The 27,449-nt window shown below is 41.8% G+C and overlaps 1 protein-coding gene across 19 annotated transcripts in view; it reads left to right on the forward strand.

Moving 5' to 3' along the window:
- Nucleotides 1-27,449, forward strand: part of DAB1 (DAB adaptor protein 1) — a 1,137,940-nt gene that overhangs the window by 835,848 nt on the left and 274,643 nt on the right. For 10 of the 19 annotated variants that reach the window (XM_060626800.3, XM_078451872.2, XM_078451871.2 and 7 more), the window contains exons 1-2: nucleotides 2,321-2,449; nucleotides 19,785-19,987. In XM_060626800.3, coding sequence (XP_060482783.1) covers nucleotides 19,921-19,987 — 67 coding nt within the window. In that variant the 5' untranslated portion in view covers nucleotides 2,321-2,449; nucleotides 19,785-19,920. Of the gene's footprint in view, nucleotides 1-2,320; nucleotides 2,450-19,784; nucleotides 19,988-27,449 lie in introns of those variants that run through there. The other 9 variants (XM_078451862.2, XM_078451864.2, XM_078451865.2 and 6 more) reach the window with 2 other exon arrangements.

Below are 27,449 nucleotides of genomic sequence, written 5' to 3' on the forward strand. Positions count from 1 at the left end.
GTCTAAGTGTTCTTTCCACAGAAACAGCAGGTGCCTGCAAAGTGAAAAAAAAGTTAGGGGAGGAAGGAGCCAAACCGTGAGAGACTCTTAAAACCTGAGAATAAACTGAGGGTTGATGGGGGGTGGGAGGGAGGGGAAAGTGGGTGATGGGCATTGAGGAGGGCACCTGTTGGGATGAGCACTGGGTGTTTTATGGAAACCAATTTGACAATAAATTTCCTATTAAAAAATTAATTAATTAATTAATTTTACCCTAGTTTGAGATTCTAGCTTTTGAGCAACCTACCAAGTGGAAGACCCCAAGTTAAGGGCTGGGGGTTTGTTGTGGGGATCAAATGAAATCATGGATGGAAAAATGCCATGTAAATCTTATTGGCTTTCATGTTAATGGAGAATAATAGCTCTCAGTTACTGAGAAACTATCATGTACCTTTATATACTTTTTTTCCTGTATGATAATACAACAAGGCAAATTTTCATATTACATTTTGGAGAGGAGAAAGTTAGGCTCAGACAAGTTAAGAAGCAGTACGTTTAGAGCCAGTAATTAGGCTTGAGACCAACTTTACCTCATGGTCTGTGATTTTTATCTTCGTCATCACCATCATGCTATTGTTGCCATTGTTTCAAGTCAATTGAGAAGAAAGAGAAAGATGTATAAATACAGCATACTGACACAGTATCAAGTTAAATCGGCTTGAGTTGAGGCGTCCGCTGGTGATCTTGACCTGGATATAATAGATCCTGTTGGAAATAAATGATGTGAGACATTCCAGGGAGAAAAGCAACCAGAAAATGTGACCTTGTGATGAGTTGAACTGAATCTTAATTTATTGGGAACAAGGTCCAGTGCCATAAACATGTGCTGAACAGCGTAACTGATGTACTTTCCTCTCCTTCAGGTGGGCTGAAGGCAGGAAGTCTTCCTTTTGAGAAGGAATAAGCCGTCATTCTGAGATCGCTACAAGAGAGTTTGATGTCTTTCTGTCTCTCTTTCTCTTTTTTTTTTTCCTTGAAGTTTGACTCTCTAAGTCTCGGAGATTCAATGACCTAGATGGCTGCCTCAGTTTCCCAGCATGATCATGCGTCTGGAACCCAGACTCACCAAGAGAAGTCAGGTTTAATCTTGGTACCCTTGGGTTGGGGAGCCTCCCCACGTGGACTGCCCAGCTCTCATGATGGGAGAGAACACTTGGTTCCACTGTGCCACAGAACACACTGTCTCCAGGGCAGCCACAGCCATGACATGGCCGTGTGGCCCTTCCCATTACCACACTTCACTTCTAGCCATGCATTTCCTGGACCCACAACACAAGCAACTCAGGGTTGTGGCTTTTAAAATCACAAAGGCCTGCATTCAAATCCTTATTGTAACACTGCCTGTGTTTTCTTGAGCAAGACCTTCACCCTCCGTGTCTGTTTTTTTTTGTCTGTAATGTGAAAATAATGAAAATATTAAACCCCTGTGGTGGTTCTGTGGAGGAAGAGAGACAACACACGGGATTGTAGCATTTTGAAAACATCTTAAGGGATGATTCAGAAGTAAGATTAGTGGGATGGACGAGATGAGATTATTATTGTTCTGGTTCTGTAAATGAGTAAATGGAGTCTCACCAAAGTTTTATTTTCCCAGGATCACATGACTAGTAACTGAGGAAGCCAGTTCTGACAAACCAAACCTTATGGTCAGAACTACTGCTAGATTGTAGTCTCCTTGAGAGCAAAGACCCTGTGGTTGTGTTTCCAGGCTGTGGCTCTGGCCTCCAGCTCTTGCCCTCACCCTTAACTTCCGTCTTCCCTCTCTTCCATACTAGCCACCTCACTGCTCTTCAGAAATACTTCTTTCTGCCTCAGCGATTTGGGGCTTACTGTTCCTGCCTGAAATGTTCTTCCCTCAGCGATCTGTATGGCACGCACCTTTGCCTTCTTAAGTTATGATGCAATATCATCTCAGTGAGGACTCCTTTGACTACTCATTTAAAAAAATGTACCTCCTTCCAGCACTTCTCATTCCCCTCCCCTTCTGTATTTCTCTTCATAGCATTTCCCGACATCTGATATACTGTGTACTTGACTTCTTCCTTTGTTACCGGCTGCCGTTCTCCACTAAGACAAACACCGCAACCCCAGAACTGAACAGTGCATAGCAAACAGCCTATAGTCAGGAAATTAAACGATGTGTTGATTGAATGAGTAAAAAAATGCATTCGGAGGAGAGGGGGCCTGTGTTTGAATGCCCTTTGCCCTGGTGATGTTGATGGCTGAACATGTAACTGCTTCTCCCCATGTGATTATGCCTTGCCCAGCCTCTTCTCTGGCAGTTGCCGACTCTGTAATTGTGATCCCAGCCGCGTACTTTGTCCTTTCTTCTTTGTGGGGTGGCTCTGAGCTTCTACAAGAGCCAGGACAGCTGTCTCCAGGAGCTGAGCTTTGTAACATGACCACATGGGTAATGTAACGTTTAATTTAATTTTTTTTTTCATCTCTGAGTAGAGCTCTTTATTAGAAATTAATTTGCTCAGGTTGTTAGGTTTTGTTTGCTTTTAGCATGCTGAGGTTATTTCCCCTGGGTAGGAGATGGTTCTCCGAGCTCTTTCTCGCCTGTGCCTCAGGTTCTAGGAAAATGCTTTCTGGAATGTCACTCTGTGAAGCTGAGCTTTGGTAAATTATGTTTTGAACAGAGGGCTCCTTCTACAGTGTGTGCAGAAGTCTCACTGCTCTTTAATTCTTTTAAAGGTTTCTTATGTGCTTTTTGAAATTTCAAAAATAACTTGTTCTTGGAGCAGGAATCCTGCGAAAGTGAATGATGTTAGAAATTGTCTAGTAATAGGAAATCATATGGAAGCACTTTCCATGATGTTATGAATGGTGTATGCATTGGCTTATAGTGGCAGAAATAGACTAGGAATCTGGTGACCTGGCTAATCGTTCCATGTGATTTGCTAACCGGGTGACTTTGGGCAAACCTTTCAATCTCTCTAAGACCTGTTTCTTCATCACCAAAATCCAGACTCCAGGCCATGGGTTGAGGTGATATCCAAGATCTTGTCCAGCTTTAAAACTGGAGGCTGGATGCCTAAGGACCTCAAACTTAACTTGGACACAGCCGCTTACAGGTACTGGAGCTCTCCGGAACATACCTGCCTGTGTAGAGTCATAGTTTCTCAGTCTTTAAAATGACGATCAAGATTCCTATTCTGTGACTTTCCAAGGTTATTAAGAGAATTTTACATGGACACACAGATGAGAAAGTACTTTTTAGCTGTAAAATCCTATTAGAAGCAACTTACTTTATTGTGATTTCATGGCAATGTGCCAACAAAATGGTGGGATAAAAGTTAAAAGATGAAAAGTCATTGCACATCATACTGACGGCTTTTAAATTGTGTTTTTAAAATATATTGGTTTTACATTTCACCTTTGAATTTTTTTTTTAATCCCTACCTTACATCTTAAGTTCTTGACTTGAGCTTGGGGAAGGGATTTGTAGCTTTCATGATACTTTTCAAAGGAGTATTTGATATCCCCATTTTTTTTTTAACTTCGTGCTTTTTTGTGGGTGTTTCCTCCTGGAATTCCTGAGGGAAGAGATCTTTTCATGCTTCTTCTGATCATATATCCCTTCCTTTTTGGTTGGATATTAGCTGGTAATACCTAGAGAATCACAAGTGTTGAGTGAATGACTATCTACAGGACTAGCTGGCTGCCTTCTGGAAACCAGTAGTTAATGAGAACCTAATCATGACTGGCTCACTTTTTATAGTTAAACCCAATGAAAAATCAGGAGTATTTCGTTTACCAGTTTGGCTGTTGGAAGCCATTGAGTGTTAATTCTGTTATCATTGTCTTGGTCTTTTTATCCCTAAACAGTACTCCTAATTTAGACTCTAAATATGAATGACCAAAGGCCGAAGCTCATCGTTATTGGGAAAAGACCTCACATTGGGGTCAGTGGCCCAACAGTCCGTGGTCCAGGTGGCGATGCAAAGGTATCGAGATTCAGCAGTTGGGGATGGAGGTATGGCCTAGAATCAGCAAATAGTGTAAGAGGTGTGGTCTTGCCAGCTGGGACCCGGAGGGGAGAGTTGGGACTAGCTAACATACTAGCAACAGATCCTGCCCTCTCACTATCACCCCACCCTCACCTCCACTCCCCTCCCCATGGTATTAATTTTAACCCTAGAGCTGATCATCTATAAGGAAGCATAATATACACCCAGGAGTCAGGTATTTGCAAGATACAAAAAAAGATCTTAGAAATCAGAAGACATGGATTCCATCTGATTTCCAACACTTCCTCTCTGGGAAGCCTATGGTCCATCTCCTCTCCTTGTCCAGCCATAGTAAAATAGGGACAGCAAGACGTACCTTCCTGAGTTGTCATGAAGATGAGATGAGTGTGTGCAAAGGAAAGTACTTGTCCAACTGTGACACTCATGGGAAAGGAAATGTCAAATGAATGCATCAAGTGGAGACCCAAGGGCACGCTCCTAAGAAAAGCTGGAAACCCTTTCCTTTCACCGCTGCTGTGTTCTGATAAGGCATCTTGTCTTCCCGTTAAATGAAAATGGGAAGTGAGTGTAGTGTGGACGAAGCCAGTTGTTTGGGCCTCAGGCCTCCACCTCCGCATGGAGCTCACACTGGCTCACCTTTGCTACCCTGAAGAGAAGGCAAAAGAAGTTAATGATAAAACGTCAGGAAGGCACTCGGGGGCTTTTAGAAATACTCACCAGGTAATATTACACACATATGATGTCAGATATACAGAGCTGCCACGGTTATATTATTAATCATTTTATTGTTTTCATTAAGCATAATGTTGCTTTTAAAACTTTGCATAAGAGAAGGCTACCCAGAATCCTCACACTTGGCAGGCAGAAATTAATCTAAACTGTTTTCCAAATTTACCAAGTGCTTGCCTGAATAGACAAGGAGCCTGGGGGTATTTCTTGTGGGAGTGATGAGTTGTGAATCCCAATATGAGATGTGTGTTAAAAAAAAAAAAAAAGGGTCTGTTTAAAGAGGGAAAAGAAGCTTCTGAATATATGGCAAAACAGGTTATTTTTAAACTGAGGAGAATTTTGTGGGGATTTTAAAGATTCTGTGATTTTATTTATTCTGTGATTTATTTTTGTGGGACTTTTTTGCATCTCATCAGTATACCCAGGGCAAGAGGAAATATGCAAGAGAAATAGAAGACTATCTATGCCCTTTGGTAGCCTTCATGCTCATAAAGGGACAAGACACAGCTAGATAAAATGATTTACGCAAGGCAGTATGGTTTTATGGAAACGTTGTGTTGTTTGGAGGCTGGTGCATTTGGGTTCTAGATCCAAATCTACCCTAGAACAGAGTAATGAGATGAGGAAGGTACGACACTTAGCACAGACCACAGCTGTCATCGGTTCTCATGAATGCAGTTCTGTTCTCCTTTCCCGTTTCTCCCTTCCCATTTTATGCCGTCACAAAGAGACAAGAAGGAATTTTGGAGAATATGGACTATGGCAGAACATCTTTCATGGAGGAGGGACTCCCCTTAGACCTTGAGCTGGCTGTCTTCTGCTTCCCTTTCCAGGGGCCCTCTCTGCTGTTCTGTGCCTTCCCCCCCTCTCTCTGGAAGGCTAACTGTGTGGACTGCATCCACAGGCTTCCTGGCTCCCTGGCCTCTTCTCAGGGTAGCCAGTGCTGAGTTCCAGCAGTAGGCTGAGGGGTGGGAAGTCTTTATGTTTTGATCCACTTTTTGGCATTCTTCTGGCTGAGTTGCCTCGGGCCTGCTGTATTCTAGATTGAAGGTCACTGATCCTTTCAAGACAACTTTTTCTACCTTCCCTTCTGGTTCCAGTCACCTCTCCCGTCTTTCACCCCTTCATGCCCAGGAGAGGGAACAGTTCTGCTCTTCTGTCCCTGTGCTACTGCACTGTCCTTTGGGGGCTTCCCTTGAACACAGCTTCCTTTGTGTAAATAATCCCTTCGCTAACTCTTCTGGAATAGTCCTGTTTTGAGCCTGATGGGACCTCAAAGTATGGACTGAGAGTCGGTGAGGTGTGACATTGGATGACCGAGGTGTGCCCTGGGGCTGACCCACCTGGTGTGGCTGTAGCCCTTGGTTCACGTGAGGAAGAGGAACCAAGCTGTGAGTCTGGGGAGGGGTGCTGGACTGGAGACTGCAGGTCAGGTTAAGTTAACATGCCGGATTTCATATCCTGGCAGAAATAGTTTTAGGTAATTGTTTCCTGATTCATTTTGACAGGCATGTATTGGAAAACTAATAGGTGTAGACGATAGGAAATATCAAAAAAATTTCCCTTCTCCTTCCAAAGAATTAAATGCAAATGAAAATGAGGGAGGGGATGGTGAACAATATGTAATGAATACCTCCTGTAGTATCAGTCAATTTGCTTACATTAGCTTATTTCTTCTCCTCAGCAACTGTTAGGGGTAAGGTACCAATTTCTCAGCTTTACAGAGATAGCATTTGGGGCTCAGAAACTTCAAGGGATTTGCCAAGGCTCACACATCTGGGACTTCGTGGAGCCATGATTGAAAGCCCAAGGCCAGTCTGTGAGAGCATGATGCCCATGTTTCTGTGTCTTGGCCAGCTCCCCAGTCTGAATAGTGATGTATTCCAGGGTTCAGATGAGAGGTGTAGGTGAGCATACTTCAGCCTCTCCTAGTGAGGAGAGCTGTGGCGCTGTGCGGCCATGCTCTGCAGTGAGGCAGGGAGGAATCTCTTTGCAGCCTCAAAATCGACACACAGCCTGGCCTCCCAGAGACTGGAATATGATTTCAAACAGGAACGAGCCTGGATATCTCTCAGGACCAGGTTAGCTTGTTTCCGTTGCATAGGGCTTGGTTCACTCCCTGCCTTTGGGTACCCTCAGTTACTGCTACTACTGAAAATGATCCCTTTCCCTCTGTTAATTATATATGTGTTTTCTACTCGGTGGCTTCTCTTAATCTGTACTTCTGTTCGCTCATGATTTGGCTCAGTCAGTCCCTTTCTGTCTCTTGGCTTGCCCCCATGTGTCTTTTCTTTCCTACTCCCATTAACACTGGACAGAATCTGTACTAATGAGTTCAGATTGTTGAGAGAGAGAGAGAGTATGTATGTCTTCTCACGTGCCTGGTCTGGATCTAATTCTTTGTGCCAGGCCAAGTGTGCCTGCTTAGTCAGCCAGTGAATTGTCCTTGGGTGAGGAATCAACTCCTGGTGCATTCGGCTAGGATTTGGGTTAGAGAGTGAACATCTGTGGGGCCCGTGATTCTATCACAGTCCACCCTCTGGTCCCCAAAGGTTCGCATCCAGTCCAAATGCAGACTATGCACAGGGTGTTTTCAGGGTCTCCTCAGTTCAAAACCTCAAATCTTATCAAAACCTCATCTGTTCAAAAGCCTAAGTTCTTACTGTCTAAATCACCTAACTCATATTCTCATGATTAGGGCATGTGCAAATTTGGGCGGGGCGTTTTCCCCACCTACCAAGAACACTTACCATCATGTGATAAGCATTTTATGTGGATTATGTCATGTAGTATACTCACTGTGTCAGGCATGTCTTCTCAGAGTCGTCTCATTTTGCAGTGAATGCATTCAAACTCGGGGGGTCAGTACTGGGCCCAAATGCAGAGACTAGGGAGTGGATCCTTCTTGGCCCTGAAGACGCTTGTGCTTCCCAGAATTTGCTGCATATTCAGGCCATCTGGGGAGATTTTAAGCCTCCCAGTGAGCAGGTTGCACTTCAGGCCAATTGCATGAGAATCCCAGGATGGGAGACAAGCATCCATAGTCTTTGCAGCTGTTCAGGTGATCCCATTTTGCGGCCAAGTTTGGGAGCCTCTGCTCTATAGCCTCTGTCATCACTACAGGTTGGTGTGCACGGGGAAGGGTGCACGTGGTCAGGGAAGCCTTACCCGTTGGAAGGGAGTTTGAACTGAGATTCAAGGAGTTGACTGGGTTTAACAGTAAGGAGGAAATTGCACAGAGAGGAAACAGCTTTCCATGTCGGTGATTTGCTCAGTATTTGCCAAGTGTGATTGAATTTTTATGTTTCTGTGAGAAGGTTCAAATAAATACATTCACAAATCAAGAAACAAACAAAAAAGAGCTCCTTTGTCAGAACATCCATTCCTATTTATGGCTTCAGGAAAACAGAGCCCCACGGTTATCACTGTTGTGTGTGCTTTTTGTGAGGGAGATAATTGTGGAAATTGGGTTGCTTCCAGTCAAGTGCAGATCCTTTTGTGGAGAAAATTTGAGCCATCCGTGTATCCCATTTTACGGTAATTGAGATTGAACTAGCAAATCATTAGTGAAGCAAAGGAAGATGATGGGCCCTTTATTGAAAAGAAGGGTGGTAAAAATGAGGTGTTAGAGAGAGAGAGAGGAGAATTAAAATCGGATGTCGGGGAAGGGAGAAAGCGTGCCACCCATCTCTCAGCTCTCTGGGCAGGGAGGAGGGGGCTCCTGTTGGCAGCCAACGGGCAGGGCTGTCCCAGGAGGAGCCGACCAACAGCCATTTTGATCCTGACTGTCGGCAGACTGCGCACAGCTTCTGGGTGAGCCCTGCCCAGGACCACCCTCCAGGCCAGGCAGTTTGGGGACCTGGTGCATGCTCGGTCGGGTTGCCACTTACAGATGTTGGCCAGTGTCGCTGTCTTTCCCACTGTCAACTTTGAAGGTAATGAAATGCAGCTTGTGTAAAAGAGTAAACAATGGCAGTGTATATTTCAGGTAAATCAGCAGGTGAAGCTGCCGAATGCGGCATTTGTTTATTTAAGATCCCCTCGGCTGGGAGGGCCTCATTAAAAACTTGTCTTTTCTTCCTGCAGGACCCCAGGGAATAGCAATAGTTCCATGTTACTCAAACACACAGTGGAGGGGACGGGGATGATAGTGGAGAGCATTCAGTTTGTGAAGAGCGAAGAAACAGTGTGGTCCCCCTCCCCATTGGGCTGGTGGGGCTAAAGTAAGGAACAGCATCCTGGCTGAAACGCCCATGATGAAGGTGCCCTGCCCTCGGAAGGGTGTGTTTCTCTGCCCCCCCTCCCCCATTTAGCCCTGGGGCTGCAGTGCACAGAGTAGGTGCTTAGGAAGTGTGTGTTGAGTTGATTTGATTTATAGAAACTGATTTAATGGCTGTGTGCTGAAGATGTTTGCTTCTTTACTTCATTTTCTGAAGATTCATTTGCCTACAACATATTTGGGAAGGAAACGTGAAGGGCATAAGCTTTTAAACGTACCAGCTCCATCGATGCAGGCTTTCCCAGCTTGCTTTCCTGCCTCCAGGGTCACTGGCCTCCACTCCTGGCATGATTCCTGGGCTAGCATCATCTTGAAAACACCTGAACTGTGTCAGTCACCCCCCGCCACCCCAGCTAAACCACTGGGGGCCCCCTGTCACCTGCCAGTCATTACCACCCATCGGTGAATAATTTTTGAAGCCTGCACCCTGTACCAGTGTATAAATTCTTACATATCGGTTTACACGCAAGTACATACAATCTGCATATTTAAGTAATAGACTGTTTCCCCCATTTTAGATAGAAATAGTTATGAGTAGACATCGTACAGTTTTCTTTTTTCACTCCCGTGGATTTTCTGGAGCACTCTCTGGGCTGCATATTCCCTGAACACTATGGGGTCTACTGGATACCCATTTTACAGATGAAGAAATTGAGGCTCAGAATAGTCAATAGCTTAAGTGCCTAGGGTTATATAGACAGTTAGTGGTAGAGTCAGGTGGGATTCTAGCCCAGCCCCTGGGACAGCTGACTGCTTTAGGTTCTTTTTACCTACTGATAACCTTTGTGTAGAATCAGAGGTGGGAGTTTTAGAATGTTGGGTAGACATGGGGCCCCAAGTATTAAAAACACTAATGGAATCATTTTAGGTTTATACATTTGGTTTTTTTCTGATACTCTTAAGAGTTTATTGTAATGAATTTTCATGCTGCAATAAATACTTAATGAAACTGTGTGATCCATTAGTTAAATGAAATGTTTGTAAGTATGCTTTGTTGCTGTCACATAAATTCCTTTAATATTGATGAAACCTGGTTCTGACATTTGTTAGCTTTGAATTTGATTAAAGAAACACATTTTGTGCCTCCTGTTATCCCCTGCTGAAGGTTGACCAATACCTGAATGATAACAGTGTTTGCCTTCTGGAACATAGCACTTTATTTTCCCAAAAGAGCTTTTGCTTAGCTTTCATGTATTCCCATTCACCTAATTCTTTAAGTGATATCCAGCATCATCCCATTTTACAGATGAGTAAACTGATAAACTGTTTATATTGTTTTTCTTTAATTGCAGATTTTCTTTTAATGCTTATTTTTGAGAGAGAGTGTGAGCGAATAAGCACGAGTGGGGGAGGAGCAGAGAGAGAGGGAGACACAGAGTCTGAAGCAGGCTCCAGGCTCTACACTGTTAGTACAGAGCCTGATGTGGGGCTCAAACCCACAAACTGTGAGATCATGACCTGAGCTGAAGTTGGGTGCTTAACCGACTGAGTGACCCAGGCTCCTTTTTAATTCCAGGTTTTACCTTAGAAAGTCAAACCACCAGATAGCTGTATAGCAAAATCCCACTTATTTTTCTCTTCAATTAAAAAAAAAAAGAAAGAAAAAGAAAGCATGCTTTATTCATAGAGAATTTAACATGACTTGGGTCACATTGTTTTCACCCTCTTTAAAACTGTTACTGCTAAATTATGCTTTAGTATTGTGTTCTCAGTGTAAATTAAAAGTTTACATTGAAAATTCCCTGCTAGAGTTTTTGTAGAGACAGTGCTGATGCTAATGTCTGTGACACCACGCAGTGTTGCTTTTATGAAAGCTTATGGGTCTTTTTCATTCTCTAGTTCTGCTTCAAAGTGGGGGAGGGGGGCAGGCTTTATTTGAGCATCAACCTTGTGAAACGTATAACTGATCACATTTCCCTCTTTGCTTTGGCCTCCAGGAATCTTGTAGGCACCATTATAGCCTCTCTCCTACAACTATACGGCTTTTTTTTTTTTTTTTTTTTTTTTTTTTTTTTTTTTGGTGCCCTATCCTTGTTTCCACCCTCGCCTTTATTTCCAATTATTTGTTTCCTGTCACTCCAGTTTTCCTCATTTATTCACTTGTATTCTGTTAGAATGACTTCCTAGAATGCTTTCTGCAAGTTGAGGTTCCTTTCCTTTTCTATTTTTTCACAATGCGGAGTAAACATAATCACCAGACAACATAATGAAGACATAAAGAGATGTCCCCCACCTCTGATTTTTCTCCCCTCTCTTACACACCGTTAGGGCAAAACAGCCTCTGGTGGGTCAACAGTCGGGCTGTCGATCCATGAACTTTGTGGCCTTCAGAGTTTCAAGCCAGAGTATTATTTTTCTTGAACTCTGTGGTCAGAACAGGTGGTAGCTGTGTGTGCTGTGGGGATGGTGGTCTTTTCCAGTAGTGACAGAGGTGGTCTCCTTGAGTAGGTTTCTGTTGAATCTCCTAGAGCACTTGTACTTCTGATGCGTCCAGCAGCTTCAAATAAATACTGCCTTTGGCTTCCAGCAAAACCTCACTCTTTCCTATTTTATTGGCTCTGAAAAGAACAAACGTGCAGAATGAGCAGACTTTAGGCATTTTCCAAATGGGCTAGATCAGATCAGGTAGCCCTTGACATGTTTGAAAAATAGAAAAAGGTTTGACAGGCTAAGTCTATAGCCTCACGGATGGAGAGGGAGAGGATTCGGGAAGGGCTAGCTTCGGCTGCATAATGAAGGAGTTTGCAGTGACCTGGGGGGCAGGTAGATGAAAAGTCTTGGTGGCCACATAATGGCATAGAGGCATAGTATAGAGAGGATGTCCAGAGCTCAGGAAGAAAAAGAGCCGCTCAAAACAACTGCATTCCAGAGGCTTCCGCCAAGTCAGGCAGATACGGGGTAAAGTTGGAATCTGTAATAAGAACTGACAGCCATAAACTAATTTTAACCTCAGTTAGCCTTGGGAATTGGAAAGCATGCCATCTAGGGAGCTGGAGTGCGTTTGAACTTAAAAGAGAGGCCAGAACTGGCTTTGTTGCATACCTTTATGGGCCAGGGTCTGAGCTGGTTTTTTAGAATTTTTTTAAATTAGGAATAATCTCAAAATGACAGGAAAAGGTATAAAAAATACGTAAAAACTGTCCTATACCCTTTACTTAGATTCACTTACTGCTAATATTTTATCCCATTGGTTTTATTATTTGTGTATTCTCTATGTGTATGGATATACACATACACACACGCTCATATGTACATACATACATGTATGTGATTTTTTTCCTGAATCATTTGAAGGCAAGGTACACATATCTTAGCCCTTTTTCCTAAGAATTCAGATATTCCCTTACATAACCATAGGAAAATTATCAAATTGAGTAAATATAACATTGATATACTATTTTTACTTAATATGTCATTTATATTCAAACGTGTCTGTTGATCTAGTAATCCCTTTTGTAATATTTCTTTTCGCTCTAGTACAGGATCCTATACAGGTGTTACATTTAGTTGTTGTATCTGTTTAGTTTCTTTTAAAATATTTCCCGGGGCGCCTGGGTGGCTCAGTTGGTTAAGCGTCCGACTTTTGGCTCAGGTCATGATCTCACGGTTTGTGAGTTTGAGCCCCGCATCGGGCTGTCTGTTGACAGCTCAGAGCCTGGAGCAAGCTTTGGATTCTGTCTCCCTTCTTTCTGTCCCTCCCCACATGTGCTCTGTTTCTCTGTCTCTCAAAATAAATAAATAAAATAAAATAAAATAAAATAAAATATTTCCCCAGCTTCTCTTTGTCTTTTATCAGTATATTTTTGAAGGATACAGTCTCCTCCCCCCTTCATTTTTAAATACATGATCTGACTGGATTCCTGGCAAGAATACTACATGGTAGTGATGTATTCTAGTGAGGGCATCACATGATCTCCATCTGCCCCTGTTTGTTAATGTTAATGTTAATAACCTAATTGAGGTGTTGTTCAATTTCTCATTGTATAATCAGTCACACAAGTATAAGCGGTAGGTGGGAAGATGCTTGAAGACGTGCAAATGTTTTCTCATCAAAAGTTTCCCTGGATTTAGCATTTATGGATGATTCTTGCCTAACTAAGATTTATTCTGATGGTTGCAAAATGCTGATTTTATGCTCCACACTCCCTCTGTATATCCCAGGCAGTACCTGTTCTTCTGTAAGCAAGACAGCTTTTCTTCTTCCTTTTATCTGTTATCACTATGGATTCATGGAGTGTTTTTTTTTCCCAGTGGTGTATTATTTATTACCATCCTTAAATTACATTGGTGTTAAAATTATTCCAGATTAGGCCGATGATCGCACCTCCAAGATGGCTTCTGTATCCTCGTGACATATACCCATTGTTTGTGTTTTTCTTGAGCCCTTCCTTACTTGATAGAATAACAAGATATTTCAGGCTCATCTTACACCTGTCCTACCCTAGCTCTGCCATCACCCATTTCTCTAAGAATCCCTGGGTCTTTTTACTGGAGAATGGTAGTAAACCAACATCTAGGTATTACGTACCACATTGTCACTTGGGTCTCTTTGCTTCTAGGCCCGTTCAGTGGACAGAGCTGGGAAATATATTTATATAAATGCATGTATGCGTACGTACATATACAGATGCATGTATATTTTATAAATCATGAGTTTGCTGGAAATCACCAATTTCCAGTCTATCCCTACAGTATTCTTTCCTGGCTTCCCCCTTTCCATAATTTAATGTCTTCTCTTTTATAGCGAGAACTTGGCTCCCAAGAACATCTAAGCCTTTCTCCCTTTGTCCAATCCTGTAATACATCTAAAATAGTTTTGCAGTTGCTTGGCCCAGAACACTAACAACAACAACAAAAAGGCTACTTCGGGGTTTTTTTTTGAAGCTCCTCCTGCTACACTCCTGCCCAAGACTGAATGTAAACCGTCAGATTCTGTGTTCATAAATTATTTGGATTAGTTCTTTCTCTCACCCCTTCAGCGACTGTGTTTGTGATGTTCATGTGAGATACAGTTGGATTAATTTGTCTCAATCCACGTCCAGTCGTAGCCTTCCCCCTACTTCTCACGCCTGTTCATTTATTTTTTCAGGTATGTAGAACGATAGCTTCCAAATGGGGGAGATTATGCAGAAAGCTGTACTCTGAGAGGTATCACCCTCTGCCATAACTTTCTACCCAGTCACCTCGTCACCACCCCGATTTCCCCACATAACAAAACAATGTCGCTGTGCTCTGCCTTCTTGGTCCTGTGTTTCTTTATGTGAAGACAAGCAGATTTATGTCTCTTTTCCTGACTGCCCAGATCTTCCCACCTACTGCCCTGACTGCTCATTGATCTTCCACATGTTACATACTTGGTGATGGTCTTTCCATTTTACTGATGAGGAAACAGGCTCCTCATCTGTCCCAATGGAAACTTTTGCACCTTGTTAATAAATGGCCTGTTTTGGGTGCTTTATAGTTTGGATAAAGCTGATTAAAATGCCCAGGTCACAAAATCACTGTGCGGGTAGTGGCAGGCAGCTTTTAATCCCCGCGATTGCTGCCACATGAACCTAGAGACCTGCCTTCTGGGAAGACTCTCTTCATCTATGTTTTAATTACGGGATATCCTTTTTTTTTTTTAATCTTTATTTTTAATGTTTATTTATTTATTTTGAGAGAGAGAGGGTGCAAGCGGGGAATGGGCAGAGAGCGAGAATCCCAAGCAGTCTCCACAGTGTCAGCATAGAGCCCGACTCGGGGCTCGATCTCACGCACTGTGAGATCGTGACCTGAGCTGAGATCAAAAGTCAGACGCCTAACTGACTGAGCCACCCAGGCGCCCCTGGGTTATCCTTATAGACTGAAATTTGCAGTGTTCTTAGCATATCACAAAGGCTTCCATCTGGTTGTGGGACCTGGCTTGGAGGTTATTTTGTTTTAGTCTTGTTTGATTTGGGGGAAATTCACATAAAATAAAATTAAACATTTTAATGTGTACAATTCAGTGGTATTTATTACATTTATGGTGTTGTGCAGCCACCACCTCTATCTTGTTCCAAAACCTTCTTATCACCCCCAAAGGAGACCCTGTGCCCACGAAGCATGTGCTTCTCTTTCCCTGCTTCCCTCAGTGCTTGGCAAGCACAGATCCACTTTCCATCTCTGGATGTATCTATTTTGCATAGTTCATATAAATGGAATCAAACAGTGTGAACTTTTGTGTTTTCTTTTACTTGGCATGATATTTTCAAGGTTCATCTGTGTTGTAGTATGTATCAGTACCTCATTCCTTTAAATGGCTGAACTAGTACTCCTTTGTATGGATATTCCACATTTTGTTACATCCTCTCACCAGCTGATGGGCATCTAGGAGTATTCTGAATGAAGGGAGAAAAAGAGTAGTTTATACCCTGCCCTGTGCTGTGCCCCTTAATAGCCATGTGACCATGGACAAGCTACTAAACTGGCTTCTGCTTTTCTTTATTTGTTAAATGAAAATTAATATCTAACTCTTGGGGCACCTGGGTAGCTCAGGTAAGTGTCCGACTTTGGCTCAGGGCACGATCTCACGGTTTGTGAGTTCGAGCCCTGCATCAGGCTCTGTGCTGACAGCTCAGAGCCTGGAGGCTGCTTCAGATTCTGTGTCTGTCTCTCTCTCTCTCTCTCTCTCTCTCTCTCTCTCTCTGTCCTTCCCCTACTCTCTCTCTCTCTCTCTCTAAAAAATAAATAAAACATTAAAAACTTCAAAAAATAATATCTAACTCTTCAAGTGGTTGAAAGATTCAGTAAAGGAAGTTCATAGCATAGTACCGGCAAATAGTGGGCCCTCATAAATGTTAGCTATTCTACTGTAGGATCATATGAGCTGGGTGGGTGGGGGGAGAGAAAGCACGAGTTTGTGTTATAGGAGGTGTTTTACTATGTTGCTCTGTTGTAGCTGCTCAAACCTTTGTGCTTGATTGTGTGTGTTTTGTGTTTTTTTGTTTTTTAAAGGCCTTTCTGTTTTCTCTGCTTTGTGGTTTGGTGTTTTCGTGCCTCCCCAAACTGCAATCCACCCCACCACCCCACCCCCCCCCCCCACCGATCACTGAACACGGAATTTTACATTTAGAAGCAGTTCACTAGACAGAAAGTCTGTAGTGGAATGTTACATAATTCACATTTAGATTTGAAGAGCTCATTATAAAAAACCTGACACACTTCAGGAATATTAAATTACTGCAGATTGTGTGGAGCAAAGAAACATTATTGAAGCATTTCAAAATTCTAGGCGAGCCTGAATTTAACTGATAGGGTCCCTCAGCTTTTACTGGGGGAAAATGATTTGAGTTGCCACGTGGTTTCTGGCCCTGGGGGACTTTAATCTCCTTAATTACAAAGAAATGAATTTCCTAAATAATTTGGAGTTACTTCACAGCATATTCCAAACCTCTGGCTTTTGGAAAATTAAAGGAGATGCCAGAGTCTGGGCCATGGTATGGTCTCTCCATGCTGCAGCTTCCATATTTAAGTTTTTATTTGAAATGTTGTTGGTTTCCTTTCATTGTTGATAACGGGATGTACTTCAGAAATCCACAAGTAATGCTTTATAACACTTGAACACAGTCACAGTTTTGTCGAACAAGCGGTGCTGGAAGTTCCCACAGAATAGGGAGAGGTGCTATATTGTGCTTTTTATACAAAGTTGAAGGGGAAAGAATGGCCCAGTTCCTAACCAGTTTTATATACGGACTTTTAAGAATGCTTGGAATTGTGTAAAATCTATATATTTCAGCTCCTTTTATTATTTATGTGTTCGATACCTACTGTGTGCAAAACAAGCACGATGGACAAGAGATAGATTCTATCTCGTCCTGCAGTGTCTTTACAGAGCAGACTTAACCTGCCTTAGTTTCCTATTCTATCAAGGGAGGATAATAGGATGGACTTGTAGTCACATACACCCAAATGACCTTGAGCAGTTAACACAGGAAATTATTAGCACCTCACATTTACTACATGTTTTCCAGGAGATGTGGCAGACCCTCTTCCAAACATGTGATGTGTGTGTTCACACTTAATTTCCGCAGCCACTCCATGAAGTTGATACTGTTACCCCCATTGTACACATATAGAAACTGAGGCCAAGAAGGGTTGGTAACTTCCTCAATATGACCTTGATTGTAAGTGGCTGAAACTATGCAGCTTGCCAAAAAGCAGATCATAATATAAGTAGGGAGAGATTCTTTGTAATCGAGAGATTGGAAAACCTTTCTGCCTAAGATACTTCTTTGAACTGAACCTTGAGGGGTCAATAGAATGTCAACGCAGACTCGAGAAGAAAGAGTCCCTAGAAAAGTAACAGCACAAGGAAAAATTGGGAAGATGTGAAAGTACGCCACCTCCCTACTAGACTTATGTCTCCTTTTGTCAGTTAGGCTGTTGATTTCAAGTCTCCTTGACTTCGCACAGCTGGTCCTTTTGCCTGAAACTACCATTCATTTATTTTTTATACATGTATTTATTGAGTGCCCCTTGGTCCTTCCTCTTATTATCCACTTGATATAAGAATTATTCTTCAAGACAGCACAGTATAGGGCTCCTCCTCTGAGAGGTCTCATTGACCTTCCAAGAAAAGGTGAATGCTTGCTCCTTTGTTCTCCAGTACACCTGGTATTTGTTTTAGTTCTGGTTGTGTGTATTACAGTCCCTTACGTGACTAACATCTCTTCTCCTCTGAGTATCTTTGAGGACAGAAATAATCTGTACTCTTAGCCAGTGTGGTTGCACAGTTGATGTCTTGTGACACGAATGAGCCAGCATTTGCACTTGGCCCATGGTACGTTCTTAGTAGATATTCATTGCAGTGAAATGATAAGTATTATTAATAAAACAAATTATGTCCATGAGTGATGAAGGTTTGTGGCTCTGTCAGCTCCCTTGGAGCATTGTCTTTTGTCGGGAGAGAGGTAAGAAAGGGCGTGAGGGCTAGTGGTGTGGTCCACATAGATGGCACAAAGGTAGCAGGAAAAGTTCTCATTTTCTGTGTATGATTTTATGGACCCCATTCTAGGAAGACAGTTTTCCATTTTCCTTGGTTGTGGCTTTGTATCCTGTACCTCAGTCTCCTTTCAGTCAGGGCCAGTGTTTTTTTTTTTTTTGTTTTGTTTTGTTTTGTTTTGTTTTTTTAAGTAGATAGGTTGTTAACAAATAAACAAACCAAGTATCTTTGGATGAGGTGGGAATTTCCCCATTATCGAGCCTTACTCTAATTTTACTTATTTCATTGTTGTTTTTTTTTTTTCATCCAGGTATAATTAACACACAGTGTTCTATTAGTTTCAGGTGCACAATATAATGATTCAATCTCTATGCATTACTCAGTGCTCATCACGAGAAGTGTGTTCTTAATCCTCTTTTCCGATTTTACCCATCCGCCATCCCCCTCCCCTCTGGCAACCCCGAGTTTATTCTCTGTCTATAAAAGTGTATTTGTTTGTCTCTCCTTCGTTTATTTTGTTGAATTCCAGATATCAGTGAAATCGTATGGTATTTGTATTTCTCTGACTTACTTCACATAGCATAATCATTTCTTGCAATTTGTAACAACATGGATGAATCTAGAGGACATAAACCGTACCATATTTTATGTGACTTTTATATTAGATCTTCTAGTTAAGCCATCTTTAGTTGTCATGATTAAGAGGTTCATTTTACTACTCTTTTTGAACGGAAACTGGCATTCAGGGTCAGCCTTTCTGGATTCAAGCATTCTAGCTAAGTGGGATGAGCTAAGAATTGGCTGCACGGTTTAAAGATCCATTTCTAGTAGCTTTATCTTAATTTTCTTTAAAAATGGATAACTAGTGAAATGTTTATTTTCAACTGAACTCTCACATATAGCTATCCGATAGATAGTCACTGGGAAAGACTGTTGACTTGACACAGGAAATACATTCATTCAATTTAAATGAAATCAAATGAGATAATGTATGTGAAGCAGTAGCTAAGGGCATAGTGTATAGTAAGTGCATAGTAAATACTAGCTGTAATTGAAGTGGTTGTATTATCATTATTATCATTATTATCTCTTCCCAGCACAGTGTCGGGACTTAATAGTACCTAGTAGTGTGCAATGCATATTTATTAAAGAAAGAATGAAGGGACTGTGTGGCTGCCTGATTCTTTTCTTTTTCTCCTCACATTAAATGCTTGTCTGCTCTTACAGCCCAGGAAAAAAACTGACATAAAAATTGGCTTGCTGGAAAGTTTCTCAGCCCCATTTGTCACCTTACCCTTGGAGCCCAATTGTATGTCAACTCCATGTCCCCTCTGATGCCTGGCAGTGAGGGACAGACCACAGGTCACTTCCCTATGATCTGCTTTAGCTGCCAAGGCTCTGATCAAGCTTGGCTGATGGATGGGTGCCCTATTGTTGGAAATGTCTCCCTGGGGTTGCTCAGAAAATGTGCCTTTGCTATATTTTCTGGGTGGCATCTAGTGCTTGAAAGCAAGAAACATGGAAAACAAGAAGTTGGGTTTTGTCCTTCTTGAAAATCCAGTTTTAAAAGATCTATTTTGAGTTAGGTATCTAGCTTGAGAGACAGTTTTTCAGATAGACCTCTCATTCCCTTCGCTGCATACCCCGCCAATGACTTGATGAAATTGTGTGTGCAGTTTCCACAGGGAGACCACGATTTTCCTCTTTTTGTATATCTGACTGTTCATTTCCCCTCTTCCCACTAATTTTTAACCTCAAAAGGGTGATGATTCTAAACGTCCTCTTCCTTGATTTGTAGCACGCGGAAGGAGTGAATGAAATGTGCAGCTCGGGGCATTGTTTCTGAAGGGAGGAGTCATTCTCTTGGAGAGGAATCCTCCATGAGCCTGGCCGAGGCCTGGGATCTGTGTGAAGTGGACTAAGGATTTAGTAGGATGTCAACTGAGACAGAACTTCAAGTAGCTGTGAAAACCAGCGCCAAGAAAGACTCCAGAAAGAAAGGTAGGGTTGATTTGTTCCTTCCTAACTGGCTGTTGATCTGTGCAGTGCCTTGTCTCTGGAATGATGTACAGTACTGTCTTCATGATGGCATATGGTTTTTAATGGTTGCCAACTTAATTTGCTGTTTTCTGTACTTGTAGTATAATATTTAATGGCTTTCCCCTGTTGCTTGGGTAAAGTCCCAAAATTATGTTCATAACATATAAAGACCTTTTTGATATCCCTTCTCTCCATCCTTCCAGCAACATCTCTGCCTAGCGCCCTGCCCCCCATCCAACCGTGTTTACCCTCCAAGCATTGTGTCTACTGTAGTTCACTGTTGCAAAGTTCTCAAATTCTAGCAGCACCAGAATCACCTGGGAGGCTCGTTAAAACACAGATTGCTCGGTCTCATCCCCAGAGCTTTTGGTTCAATAGGTTTAAGGTAGGGTCCAAGCCTTTATTTATAACAAGTTCCCCAACAGCAATTGATGCTGTTGCTTTAGAGACCAGACTTGGAGAACCACTGGATGATTAATCCAGCCTGAAATACTTATGTTGCTGTCCAATTTTTCCTAGACTGGTTCCCTCTTATTCTTCAGGTTAGTACTTACCTTACTCCCCACATGGGGTTGGTTTATTTTGTTTTTGCTGCAATAGCACTTTGTTAGTATCTCACTTTATTAAAAATGCCCTGTGTTTTTTTCAGTTGTACTATATATTCCTTCAGAACTGGACCTCTCATTCACCCTTTAACTCCAACACTTAGAAAGTGCTTGACCCAGAGGAGTCACATACATATCTTTTAATGAGGACTGGCACGCATAGGTTGATCATAAAGTAATTTTATCACTTTTCAGGTTTTCTGGGGAATTTGGCCCTATGGCTTTATGACCATGCCTTTCAGTGTGTTTGTCTCCTGGTTGAAATTAGGTGTAAGCAACTTCATGCTGTGTGTGTGTGTGTGTGTGTGTGTGTGTGTGTGTGTGTACACGTGTGCATGCCTGTTCCCTGTGGTTTCAGCTCTTTCTCTCCCCCATTTTCTGAGCTGCATGGAAGAGGATTAATAGAGTTCTCTTTCAGGTCTTGAAATCTGTCAATACGGACTTGCCAACCGGGATGCACTTAGTTGCTTTGTATAGGCAGTGATTTGTTTTGAGACACTGCTGTGCCGGCCCGGTCATGTTTTGGGATGACACGTGTCTAACACTCTGTAGGAAGCACAGGACATAAATGTAATACATGTGCAGCTCCTGGACAGCCAAAACCTCAGGAAGGATTGTAAATTTTGCTTTGGATGTTTACTTGAAACACAGATATTTTGGAAGTAGTCTATTTTATTTTCTAAAACTTAATGTCAACCTTTATGCATCATGGGCTGAGAATAATAGGAGGAAAGCAAATGGGTGAGAAAACAGGTCTTGGGAGAACTGCTACACGGGAAGGGGGTGGGGGGAATATTGCAGACCATGATACGTACTAGAACTCAAATGCTTTTTCAGTGAAAACTGACACTTATATTTTTGCTTCAGATTTAACCTTTCCACGAAACTTGTGCTCTTGAATGCTTAATATATTAAGAATTGTATCTTACTGCATATCTTTTCATTCTTAATCTTAACATGCAAAATGAGGGGCATCCTAAGGAAAGGATTTGGGTTTCCAGAACATTGGCTCAGTTGAAGATTTGGAATGGGAGCATGAAGGTGACCTTTTTAGAACCTCCTCATCTTAATGTCTTACATGGTTCTAAAATCAGCATGATACATATGCAAGGAGTATCTGCTAGTGAGTGGCCAATACCATGGAGTCTGGGCAGGCTGACTTGGATTCAAATTCTAGCTGTGCCACTTCCTAACTGTATGACCTTACAATGTTACTTAATCTCTTTGAGCCTCCGTTTTCTCTCCTATAATAAGGATAGAATATTACAAACTTCACAGGCTTACTATGAAGAATGGTTGAAATAAGGTGAATTAAATACTTAGTATAGTACTTGGTGTATTACAGGATCAAAAAATCACCTTTACTTTTTTTTTCCTCTTCCTTTTCTCTTGTTCCTTCCCTTTCCCCTTTATCCTTCTCTCCTTACTTCTTCTTGCCCCCTTTCTTCCCTGTCATCTTTATCCATTTCCCTCTTTTCTCTATTTCTCATCTCCCATTTCTACTCCCTCCCCCTCATTTTCCTCTTCTTCATATTCATCGTCTTCATTGTCTATATTATATTGTTGTCTCCTATCCCATTCTAGAACAAGGGGACCTTAAAAAGTACATAGCTGATTTGTCCTGAAGTAAGATTTTACAATTGTTTGTAGTTATGTAACAGTGATGAACACTATGCATTCTTGATATACTTATTTAAGTCAAGGCACCATGAAAGCATGTACATACATTTAAAAAAGAGAGAGAATGTGTCTGTAACAGGATTAATTTATTTTGTCTTCTTCAGTTTCCACTGTCGAACACTATTCCATTAAGCAAATGTTGCTGACTGGATCAAAATAAGTAGAACTTGAAAAGGAAATATTAACAGTTTATTTATTGATCTTGAATCTTGATTATAATACTGTTTACTAAACTTTTTAACTAATTCTTCCAACTCCTCTTTGATTTTCCATGGAAGCAACATACAGCCTTTTAAGTAGGTTTCTATCTTCCTCTCTAACCCTTAAGTAATTATTCTTTTTCTTGTCTTATTGCATTGGCTGGGTCAGTCAGTACAGTATTTAGTGATCGTAGGTATCCTTAACTTGATCTTCAATTAATAGAAATGCTTTAAAGTTTCATGTAAGTGTGATACTTAAATTCTTACTAGAGATTTTTTTATTAGTTTTCATTCATGTATCGTTGTCTAGGAAGTATTTTTTTTTTTATAAATCCTGAATTGGCAGGTTGAATTTTATCATATGCTTTTTCTAAATTTATTTAAATGATTTACATATTTTTCCTCATAATTTATATTGTGGTAGATTTTACTATTGGATTTTTCTAATCTTCATTTTTGAGGTAAATACTATTCGTTCATGATGTATTATTTTCTGTATATGGATTTGATTTGTTGATATTTAACTTAGGACTTTGATATCTCTCTTCATCAGCATGATTGGCATATAACTTTCTTTTCTTGAACAATCTTTGTGCCTGGTATTTTAAAGTTTATAATTTCATACAATGATTTTTGTTGCTAAGGAAACTGAGTAATATTTAAGCCTCTTTCTGGAAAAATGTATGTTTTTCTTTTTTTTTAGTAATTTCATTTGACTTTTGAAAAGCTGCATATGCTTATTACTGAAAATTAAAAGAAACAAAGTAAGCATGAATATTACCATTAATCAAAAATAACTGCTGTTCTCATTCTAAATTAATTCCTTCTGGACTGCCTTTTCAGGATATGTGTTTGAGATCATACTATTCATACAATTTTGTATCCTGCTTTGTTATTTGACATTATTTTTTTGTGTGTTATTTGACATTACTCAGATTATTACATGATATTACAGGCTAGAAGAGTTTTCCCCCTTTGGCAAGATTTAGATGGTTCCTGGGGCAGATATTTTATTTCCTAAAAAAGAATACCTGACCATGTGGGTTATCTATCATGAGGGAGAGTGGCATAAAGAAAGTTAAGAGGCCCTTTAGAATTTCTCACAAACCTACCACCCTGGTTCTTTAACCCAGGCTGTTGAAATGAAGTCAGATAGTTTCCAATACAAGTCACAAAGGGGCACATTTCACCATAAAATGCATTTCTACACAGGCCATTTATGAGATGTAACTGGAGTATTCACAATTCAAATAAGGGAAAGCTTGAAAGTAGTAAGAAATGAAGTTGTTTTCTTCATTTCATTTTTATTGGATTGTGTCACTACACATATAGCTTGTCAAACGGTGCCTATTCCAGGAGTGGAATTTGATGAAGGACGAGAATGTATATTTTCAGGTTCGTTACCTGCCATCAAAGGGGAGAACGGTTGACACACTTCTTGTTACGGGTAAACCCAGCATTAGGCCACCCAGGAGAAGACTGTGGTAAAGGTATATGTCCCAGGATGAGCACATGAAGACGTTTCTGGGGGCATTGCCTAGAGTTTTTCAGTAGGCGCTGTCTGGTAGCTTAGTGTGGTAGGAAGAGCACTAACTTTGGAGCCTGACCTGGTTTTAAATTCTGACTCTTTTCCTTCTCTACTGCGTAACCAGAGATCCGTTATTTAGCCTCTTTGAACCCTGTTTTTTTTTTTAATTTTTTTAACATTTATTTATTTTTGAGACAGAGAGAGACAGAGCATGAACAGGGGAGGGGCAGAGAGAGAGGGAGACACAGAATCTGAAACAGGCTCCAGGCTCTGAGCGGTCAGCACAGAGCCGGACACGGGGCTCGAACTCACGGACCGTGAGATCATGACCTGAGCGAAGTCGGACGCTTAACCGACCGAGCCACCCAGGCGCCCCTGAACCCTGTTTTTAAGAGTGTGTGTGTGTGTGTGTGTGTAATACATGTCATCTGAAGGGGGAGGGAGATAATCATGGGTTAAGGTCCAGCTAGGGATCTGCAACATAGCAGCTGCCTGGTCAGTGTTAGCTTTTCTGCCCTCTTTCTTCTGAGATCACAGTTCAGCACTGTCTTCTGATCCTCTAGAAACATGTGGAAATAAACTTATTCACTTTCCTTATATTTATATGAGAATTAAATCCAAGGACCATTAGTTAACAAAACAACAACAACAAAATGCTACCTTATTTCCTCCTCAAAAGATTTGGCCACAGCAATCAAAGCCCTGAGGAGTCTAGGAGAAGTTGGTTGTCCTATGGCAGATACCTTAGCTTTGGAGCCACATCAAGCTGAGTTTGAACCATGGCTGTATGCCTAAGTGTGAACTCTCAGGAGGTTTCTTAGAAAATTCTGGTTAAGGAATGGTTTCAGTGATGCCATACTCAGGGTCTAATCCCTCAACTACGCAGTTACCTCCAGAAAATATCTTGTTAACCCTGGCTTACCAATTAGGAGCTTATAAAGTGCTATCATATCCATCATCTGATTGGATCCTTAGGACTTAATTTTTTTTTAATGTTTTATTTATTTTTGAGAGAGAGAGAAACACAGGGTATGAGTGGGGGAGGGGCAGAGAGAGAGGGAGACACAGAATCTGAAGCAGGTTCCAGGCTCTGAGCTGTCAGCACAGAGCCTGATGCGGGGCTTGAACTCACAGACCGCGAGATTGTGACCTGAGCCGAAGTCAGACGCTCAACCGACTGAGCCACCCAGGTACCCCAAGGACTTAATTTTTTAAAAAATTCTCTTGATCAAGCCTGTAGTGCAGAGCTGCTGTTTCATCGCCTCTGCCTGCTGCTCTTGTCCTGTGGCAAAGCTGCCCGCAGTCTGTCAGGACATTGGGCCTGGGCTTGTACCTCAGGCCTGCCGCTCTAGGTCCTTCCACTGCCTCAGGGCACTTCCACTTTTCCAGCTTCTGTTTCTTCAGGCACCAAACGGATGTGAAATTATATTTGCTCGACCAAGTCTGAAACCTAGATGAAGCAGTAATTAATTAATTAGGTTTTTTGTCCACAAGTATTTATCCAGCTCCAGCTGTGAACCCTGCCTGTGCTGTGTTCTGTGAGGAGAGAGAAATATCTGGAAAGTAGACTGACTGCAGCTGGTTCCTGTAGTCAAAGAACTTCTACCTCAAGAAGGTCCTTCTGGTTTTTAGAGGTCTCATCCTTCCTTAAAAAGACAGATTTTTCCCTACTTGGCTACTTGTATTCATTCTCAGCCTACAACTATTCATAAAATGTATGTTCTGTTTTTAACCTGAATTTCTATTTGTTATTTAAAATATTGTGTGCTCGGGGCGCCTGGGTGGCTCAGTCGGTTGAACATCCGACTTCGGCTCAGGTCATGATCTCACAGTTTGTGAGTTCGAGCCCCACGTCAGGCTCTGTGCTGACAGCTCAGAGCCTGGAGCGTACTTCAGATTCTGTGTCTCCCTCTCTCTCTGCCCCTTCCCTGCTCATACTCTGTCTCTCAAAAATGAATAAACGTTAAAAAAATTTTAGAAAAAAGTAAAATATTGTGTGCTCATCATAATTAAGAAAATTCTTTCTTACTAAACTCTTTTCATGCCTTTCCTTACCAAAAGCAAGTGAATTTTCATCTTAATAAACACAAAGGCCACAATATTCTAGAAGTCTCTATATACTGAAACATGAGAAAGTTCTCTAGAAATCGAAGAACATGAAAGGATTTTAGGAGTTAGCATTTGGGGGCTAGTCGGAACCTCTTGCTCACAGATGAGCTCTCATCGGAAGGAGTTGCTGACTTTCACTTGGTTGCTCAGGAGCAGAGTCAGGGCTGGAACCCAGGAACAGGTCCCCGGGCTGGTGTTCCTCTAGCTCCTCAGATTGCAGACAACTTACCTTCTTAGGACTAACTTCTTGGTATGTTTGGTCCCTCTTCTTTACACTGAAGACTCCTGGAAGAGGTCATGCTTTAGAATTAGATGATAGTAAGTTTGATTTTAAGATTTCACACAGTTTCGACTTGTGTATCTCAGGCTAGCTACTTTACCTTTCTTTCTTTTTTTTTAATGTTCACTTATTTTTGAGAGAGAGAAAGAGCTAGCAGGGGAGGGGTAGAGAGAGAGGAAGACATAGAATCTGAAGCAGGCTCCAGGCTCCAGGCTCCACACTATTAGCACAGAGCCTGATGATGGGCTTGAACCCGTGGACCAGGAGATCATGACCTGAGCTGAAGTCGGATGCTTAATTGACTGAGCCACCCAGGTGCTTCTAGCTACTTTATCTTTCTGAGCCTCAGCTTCTTCTATAAAATGGGGATAATGATGCCTATCTTGAAGTGTTGCAATGAGGATTACACAAGTGAATGATTTGCAGCCCCTGCCTGCCACAATTCTCTGTGCATAGACTGAGGAAAAGGAAACTTTCCCTTTCCTCCCAGCCCCCCCAGTTCTGCTGCCAGCCCCAAGAGGCAGCACTTCTCCTAGTGCTCTAGAACATAAAGAAAAGTAGAAGGTACCCTCTTCTCCAGAGGCTCGTGGGGGAATCCCTGAGAAAAAGGATTTGGACCATATTCAAATGAATGCTGGCTTCAATAATAACAGAGAAGTCAACAGGAAATACAAAGGAGAATGGAACATGTTGTTAAGCCACAAACATTTATTAATAGATGTCATTTATTTTGTGCTTCCTGCGTGCTAGCCATTGTAGATAAATTGCCCCTAATGAACCCAAATCTTACATCACCCCATGGAACACGTAAGAAAATAATGTTCAGGGAGGCCAGGAGACTTGCCCTAAGTCAGGTGGTTTGTCTGCATAAGCTAGAAAGTGCTAGGGCTGCCGGATATTAGTATCTGTGAGGTCTTCCCTGAAAGCGTGCTTTGGGTTTGCCCTGTGCCCTGTGCCCTGTGTGTATGGGTTGCAACGGGTCACCAAAGCATTTCTGAGGGCTGAGGAATCTGAAAAAATG

Source organism: Panthera onca, chromosome C1 (assembly GCF_046562875.1).
Source record: "Panthera onca isolate mPanOnc1 chromosome C1, mPanOnc1 haplotype 2, whole genome shotgun sequence".
In the NCBI taxonomy this organism is placed as follows: domain Eukaryota; kingdom Metazoa; phylum Chordata; class Mammalia; order Carnivora; family Felidae; genus Panthera; species Panthera onca.